Source organism: Lithobates pipiens, unplaced genomic scaffold (genome assembly GCF_037356315.1).
Source record: "Lithobates pipiens isolate NorthernLeopardFrog02 unplaced genomic scaffold, aLitPip1_a1.2 Scaffold_27, whole genome shotgun sequence".
NCBI classification, from domain to species: domain Eukaryota; kingdom Metazoa; phylum Chordata; class Amphibia; order Anura; family Ranidae; genus Lithobates; species Lithobates pipiens.
Window position 1 is genome coordinate 218,136,736 of NW_027507788.1, and position 7,964 is coordinate 218,144,699.

General features: G+C 45.2%; 1 protein-coding gene across 1 annotated transcript in view; it reads left to right on the forward strand.

The window, feature by feature from the left end:
- KLHL21 (kelch like family member 21) overlaps positions 1–5,391 on the forward strand; it is an 89,231-nt gene extending 83,840 nt beyond the window's left edge. Inside the window, exons 4-5 of the mRNA XM_077458261.1 lie at positions 1,592–1,664; positions 2,069–5,391. Coding sequence (XP_077314387.1) covers positions 1,592–1,664; positions 2,069–2,386 — 391 coding nt within the window. The 3' untranslated portion in view covers positions 2,387–5,391. The remainder of the gene's footprint in view (positions 1–1,591; positions 1,665–2,068) is intronic.
- The last annotated feature ends 2,573 nt before the right edge of the window (positions 5,392–7,964 follow it).

Here is a 7,964-nt window from a genome sequence, read left to right on the forward strand (position 1 = left end):
GGCACTTTCCTATTAACCCCCCAATGTATGGAGGCACTTTCCTATTAACCCCCAATGTATGGAGGCACTTTCCCATTAACCCCCAATGTATGGAGGCACTTTCCTATTAACCCCCCAATGTATGGAGGCACTTTCCTATTAACCCTCCAATGTATGGAGGCACTTTCCCATTAACCCCCAATGTATGGAGGCACTTTCATATTAACCCCCCAATGTATGGAGGCACTTTCCTATTAACCCCCAATGTATGGAGGCACTTTCCCATTAACCCCCAATGTATGGAGACACTTTCCTATTAACCCCCCAATGTATGGAGGCACTTTCCCATTAATTCCCCAATGTATGGAGACACTTTCCCATTAACCCCCAATGTATGGAGACACTTTCCCATTAACCCCCAATGTATGGAGGCACTTTCCCATTAACCCCCAATGTATGGAGGCACTTTCCCATTAACCCCCAATGTATGGAGGCACTTTCCCATTAACCCCCAATGTATGGAGGCACTTTCCCATTAACCCCCAATGTATGGAGACCCTTTCCTATTAACCCCCCAATGTATGGAGGCACTTTCCCATTAATTCCCCAATGTATGGAGACACTTTCCCATTAACCCCCAATGTATGGAGGCACTTTCCCATTAATTCCCCAATGTATGGAGGCACTTTCCCATTAACCCCCCAATGTATGGAGGCACTTTCCCATTAACCCCCAATGTATGGAGGCACTTTCCCATTAACCCCCCAATGTATGGAGGCACTTTCCCATTAATTCCCCAATGTATGGAGGCACTTTTCCTTTAACCCTCCAATGTATGGAGGCACTTTTCCTTTAACCCCCCAATGTATGGAGGCACTTTTCCTTTAACCCCCCAATGTATGGAGGCACTTTTCCTTTAACCCCCAATGTATGGAGGCACTTTTCCTTTAACCCTCCAATGTATGGAGGCACTTTTCCATTAACCCCCCAATGTATGGAGGCACTTTTCCATTAACTCCCAATGTATGGAGGCACTTTTCCATTAACCCTCCAATGTATGGAGGCACTTTTCCATTAACCCCCAATGTATGGAGGCACTTTTCCATTAACCCCCAATGTATGGAGGCACTTTTCCATTAACCCCCAATGTATGGAGGCACTTTCCCATTAACCCCCAATGTATGGAGGCACTTTCCCATTAATTCCCCAATGTATGGAGGCACTTTTCCATTAACCCTCCAATGTATGGAGGCACTTTCCCATTAATTCCCCAATGTATGGAGGCACTTTTCCATTAACCCTTAATGTATGATGGCACTTTTCCACTGATCCCCTAATAAATAGAGGCACTTTTCCACTGACCCCTCAATGTAGTGAGGCGGTTCAGAGGAACAAAGGCCATGATAAGAATTGGCTCCCAGGAAGAGGGTGCTGCACTGCATGGACTGATAAAGCAGCGGTCAAATACACTAGGAACCCCACATTCTTTATTTTTTCTTATATATCATTATATTTACAAGTTACTGATTTAGGTCAGTGTACCATGCGTTGTAGATGTAATAATTTGTCTGTATATGCTGACACCGTTAACAATCCAGTATTCATGTTACAGGGACGATTCTGCGGAAGTGGATGTCTACAGTCCCCTGGAGAACGAATGGAACAAAATTCCTCCCATGAAGCAGGTATTGCATATATCCTCACTGTCTGTACCACTTTGTGACCGCAATGCACCTTTTAATGTCCTATGACCTTTACTTTGAGAATGTAATTAGCGTTGCAGCAGAGAACTTGTAATGTGCACCTGTGTGTGTTCCTAGTTCTCATATCCAGTCCTTTATGTTAGGGAAAATATACTAGGAAATGTATTATACCGCATATATGTGTCCTCCACAGGAATATATGAATAACTTTTACAGAAAGGTAACAGTTATCATTTGGCAGAAAAGCTATCAAACTCTGCCACAGTCTACCCAACCGCCTTCTCTAAGCTAATTAAAAACAAATATGGTGAAGCTGAAGTCAAGCTTACAAATGTAAAAATACTACTTTGCCTATGACCGTAATGATGATGTTGTAACTACTGCAGGTTCACGTTGGAGGGAGCCTGGCCGCGCTTGGAGGGAAACTGTACGTGTCTGGCGGGTATGACAACACCTTTGAGCTTTCTGACGTGGTTGAGGCCTACGACCCGAAAACAAAAGAGTGGAACATCATGGGACATCTCCCCCAGCCAACTTTTTGGCACGGCAGCGTCAGCATATTCAGGCAGTTTATGCCTCACACTCAGTACAGCTTTGAAGGCGTCCCCTTGGACAACGCCAACCACGAGCGCAATACAATCAACCTGAACAGACGGCGGCAGCACTTGTACAACCACAACCTGAACGAGCTACACAGACGATAGGAGATCATTCTCATTACTGCTTAACTTAATGAACTGACCAGAAGGGTAAAGGGCCAACAGGTTTGTGTGAGGTAACCGAGCACACTACGCCTCCGTAGTTTATTACATGGATGGTTTCTATTTTAATAATATTATATATTTATATATTTGATTTTTTTTTTTTTTTCACGTGTTCATGTGATATTCTCACTGAAGGTTTTGCTTCCTTTAGAGATATATTTGTGCAAGGGCCAGTTTGCAGCTAAGTGAACTCTGGGGGGACTGCAATGGGGGTGCACACTACCCCATTTGGGGAAAACTTACAGTGGGGACGGAAAGTATTCAGACCCCCTTAAATTTTTCACTCTTTGTTATATTGCAGCCATTTGCTAAAATCATTGAATTTATTTTTTTTCCTCATTAATGTACACACAGCACCCCATATTGACAGAAAAACACAGAATTGTTGAAATTTTTGCAGATTTATTATAATATCACATGGTCCTAAGTATTCAGACCCTTTGCTCAGTATTTAGTAGAAGCCCCCTTTTTATCTAATACAGCCATGAGTCTTTTTTGGGAAAGATGCAACAAGTTTTTCACACCTGGATTTGGGGATCCTTGGCCATTCCTCCTTGCAGATCCTCTCCAGTTCTGTCAAGTTGGATGGTAAACGTTGGCGGACGGCCATTTTTAGGTCTCTCCAGAGATGCTCAATTGGGTTTAAGTCAGGGCTCTGGCTGGGCCATTCAAGAACAGTCATGGAGTTGTTGAGCAGCCACTCCTTCGTTATTTTAGCTGTGTGCTTAGGGTCTTTGTCTTGTTGGAAGGTAAACCTTCGGCCCAGTCTGAGGTCCTGAACACTCTGGAGAAGGTTTTCATCCAGGATATCCCTGTACTTGGCCACATTCATCTTTCCCTCGATTGCAACCAGTCGTCCTGTCCCTGCAGCTGAAAAACACCCCTACAGCATGATGCTGCCACCGCCATGCTTCACTGTTGGGACTGTATTGGACAGGTGATGAGCAATGCCTGATTTTCTCCACACATACCCCTTAGAATTAAGGCCAAAAAGTTTTATCTTGGTCTCATCAGACCAGAGAATCTTATTTCTCACCATCTTGGAGTCCTTCAGGTATTTTTTTTTTCAGCAAACTCCATGCAGGCTTTCATGTGTCTTGCACTGAGGAGAGGCTTCCACTCTGCCATAAAGCCCCGACTGATGGAGGGCTGCAGTGATGGTTGACTTTCTACAACTTTCTCCCGACTGCATCTCTGGCGCTCAGCCACAGTGATCTTTGGGTTCTTCTTTTCTTCTTTACCTCTCTCACCCCGATAGCTCAGTTTGGCCGGACGGACAGCTCTAGGAAGGGTTCTGGTCATCCCAAACGTCTTCCATTTAAAGACTATGGAGACAACTGTGCTCTTAGGAACCTTAAGTCCACAGAATTTTTTTTGTAACCTTGGCCAGATCTGTGCCTTGCCACCATTCTGTCTCTGAGCTCTTCAGGCCGTTCCTTTGACCTCATGATTCTCATTTGCTCTGACATGCACTGTGAGCTGTAAGGTCTCATATAGACAGGTGTGTGGCTTTCCTAATCAAGTCCAATCAGTATAATCAACACAAAGCTGGACTCAAATGAAGGTGTAGAACCATCTCAAGGATGATCAGAAGAAATGGACGGCACCTGAGTTATATATATGAGTGTCCCAGCAAAGGGTCTGAAAACTTAGGACCATGTCATATTTCAGTTTTTCTTTTTTAATAAATCTGCAAAAATGTCAACAATTCTGTGTTTTTCTGTCAATACGGGGTGCTGTGCATACATTAATGAGGAAAAAAATTTACTTAAATGATTTTTGCAAATGAGTGAAAAATTTAAGGGGGTCTGAATATTTTCTTTTCCCACTGTAAGTGATTTCATGGCCCACTGCAAAGGGTGTGCACACTATCCCTATATGGGAGGGACATCATCAAGTGTTTTCATGGCCCACTGCAACGGGTATACACACTACTCCATTTGGGGTGGACCTACTCAAGTGTTTCATTGTCCACTAGCACATATACAACACAAATTGTACAGTAGAGCATCATGCACCATAACGCATTTACTGTGCGTTGCAGTGCACTGTGTTGGCTGCCTTAATGCACATATGTTACCACTTGCCATAGCCTACCACAGCAGAATGCTTTCGCTTGAATGGGCCCTTAGTCTTACCATATAAAATGTATTTCCTCAGCTCTGCATCTGGTTTTTAGTGTATGCAGACATCAGAGATAGTCCACCCCTATGGTGATCTCCATGGTGCTAATTGCTTGCAAACTGGCCCCATAAGGAAGCACACCCGATCTCCACTGTGTACCCATCCCTTAGATTTATCGATGTAGACCGCTGTTAATCCTCTGTAGAGTTTTTATTGGAGAGCTGAAAGAGATTCATATGAAATATATTTTTTCTAGTAAACGTAAAGAACAAAAATATGTCAGACACCCCAATGATGTTAAGAGTCTTGAGTGTAGAAGATGAGTGTTGAGTGTTGTGGTTGTATCCATGTTGTTTAAAGGAAATGCCCTTGTTGACTACACTGTGGACAGTTCTGGCAGCCATTTTGTTTGTGCAAATCTAAAGGAAAAGACTGGTTAGTAACTTTATACGTCAGGAGACAACAACGGGTCTCCGTCTGGGACCTTATCGGTTATTGCGTTGTGCCTACAAGGCTGGGCGTAATTAGAGTGCAGCTGGTCTTTTTCTTTTGATTTGTGCCGGGTATAGAATGAGCCCCGTTCACCACCAGTGACCCGATTCAGGGCTTTGGAGCAGCATACCCTAAACGTTTTCGAAGACCATTTTGTGTATCCAACCAAAGTTGGTGAGGTACGGACTATGTCCTTGCATCACTCAAAGGCCTGCTAACCTGCTCATTGTCAACCTTTCAAAAAAAAGTCAAACTAAAGTGTCTGGTTAATAAAGTTTTTAAAATTCAAAATCTGTTTATTCAAAAAATAAAATGTTTGCAGAAAGTCAGGGTCCTGCGTTATTCCCAATTCTTCCTTAGGTGGTTCCATCAACCCTACACTGAGCTCTGTGACCCTCCTGAAGTGTATCTCCACCCCCTGTGAGATCCATGGGGAAAAGGATAGGAATTGTCCTAATAATGAAAGGAAAGTCCGGATGGCTGCACTCCCAATGCCTTCATATAAAACCATGAAGAAGGCGAGAAGCACTACATGTACAAGCCACGGAGACATGGTTTGCATGTTTCGCACAGGAATTGTCCTAACTTATAGTGTGATGTTTATGTAGGGTGTCTACATTTTGGGCTACACATCTAAGGATCCCCTCAGGCACCTCGGTTTGCAACGCAAATAAATGGATCTGAGATTGAAGCACCACAACACAAGTTAATAGGATACAACAAAATGTATTCTAAAGTAAAGCCAAATGAAAGACTTTATGTGTATCTTTAGATGTTCACAAAATTGCAATCAATAAATGAAAAAAATATCTTTGATCATGTTTTTAATAAGATTGTAGTTGTTAATTTAGCGAGACCGCAAACTACATCGATTTAATACTGAGTGTGTTGTATTTTTTTTATTTATTTTTTAGCCCGGATGAAGGAGGTGAGTGTTGGCCCCCGAAACACGTTGCATTCTTGTATAGTCCTCCCCCTTGCTTTTACATTGAATACATTTTGGATCTGAACTATTACCTCATGGTGTGGTGCTCCATTCTCAGACCCACTTTTTTGTGAGATCTATTTGATTGGATTGCAAAGCGCCTAATGCCCCTTTTCACATGAAGGGTCTGATTGGGTCCGCCTATCAGGAAGGGTCTGATTGGGTCCGCCTATCAGGAAGGGTCTGATTGGGTCCGCCTATCAGGAAGGGTCTGATTGGGTCCGCCTATCAGGAAGGGTCTGATTGGGTCCGCCTATCAGGAAGGGTCTGATTGGGTCCGCCTATCAGGAAGGGTCTGATTGGGTCCGCCTATCAGGAAGGGTCTGATTGGGTCCGCCTATCAGGAAGGGTCTGATTGGGTCCGCCTATCAGGAAGGGTCTGATTGGGTCCGCCTATCAGGAAGGGTCTGATTGGGTCCGCCTATCAGGAAGGGTCTGATCGGGTCCGCCTATCAGGAAGGGTCTGATCGGGTCCGCCTATCAGGAAGGGTCTGATCGGGTCCGCCTATCAGGAAGGGTCTGATCGGGTCCGCCTATCAGGAAGGGTCTGATCGGGTCCGCCTATCAGGAAGGGTCTGATCGGGTCCGCCTATCAGGAAGGGTCTGATCGGGTCCGCCTATCAGGAAGGGTCTGATCGGGTCCGCCTATCAGGAAGGGTCTGATCGGGTCCGCCTATCAGGAAGGGTCTGATCGGGTCCGCCTATCAGGAAGGGTCTGATCGGGTCCGCCTATCAGGAAGGGTCTGATCGGGTCCGCCTATCAGGAAGGGTCTGATCGGGTCCGCCTATCAGGAAGGGTCTGATCGGGTCCGCCTATCAGGAAGGGTCTGATCGGGTCCGCCTATCTGGAAGGGTCTGATCGGGTCCGCCTATCTGGAAGGGTCTGATCGGGTCCGCCTATCTGGAAGGGTCTGATCGGGTCCGCCTATCTGGAAGGGTCTGATCGGGTCCGCCTATCTGGAAGGGTCTGATCGGGTCCGCCTATCTGGTTTTAAGGCATACCTCATCAGATAGTCCATTCACCCCTATGGAATGGTGGATGTAAAACGGGCTTGTGTTCGTTTACACCAGTCTACCTCTAGTCCGATCTGGTCCTCCTTAAAAAGAAAAATGGAAGGGGGTCCGTACTCCTCCGTCTAGATCAGTGATGGCGAAACCTTGGCACCCCAGATGTTTTGGAACTACATTCCCCATGATGCTCAACTACACTGCAGAGTGCATGAGCATCATGGGAAATGTAGCTCCAAAACATCTGGGGTGCCAAGGTTCGCCATCACTGGTCTAGGTGGATCAGATCGGAGGGCAGTTGGGTGTAAACAGACAACAGAGGACTCCATTTAGTCCTGGCCGGCTCAGTCTTTGTCCACTCTGAATAAACAGAGCATCATTGGTGGTTATGGGGCTGGCATCTACCTGCTCTGTCCGCCGATCCCCTGCTGATCTCAACCCCATGTCCACCCCGTGTGTAAGGGGTCTATAGGGGGAGGAGTCATGCTGAAGGACAGTCGCAGGGTCAAGAGTCGGAAATATCCCATTAAAGCATCGGGGGAGAGAGAGTTAGGAAAGACACTCACTGTGTTTTAGGTCAGCGTTTCTCAATCCCCCTTTTTTTAAAGTAATATAAAAAGTATGCAAAGTCTTGAGGGCCCCCCCCCCCCGCTCCAAAATGTAAATGTTACTTATCAACAGGAAACCTGATCCTAAGATTCTTCACACAACCACTTTATTGAAATGATCTGCACATCACCTCCCCCACTTTCCCGACCATACAAAATGGCTGCTGTCTTGCTGTGTAGGCACCCCGTGTACTGACCTGTCATATCTCATCTGAAGATATATTATGTTTGCCTTTTGAAGAAATTCTGCATAAAAGCGTAACATTAAAGTATAACTAAAGGCAAAACTTTTTTTTTCTTT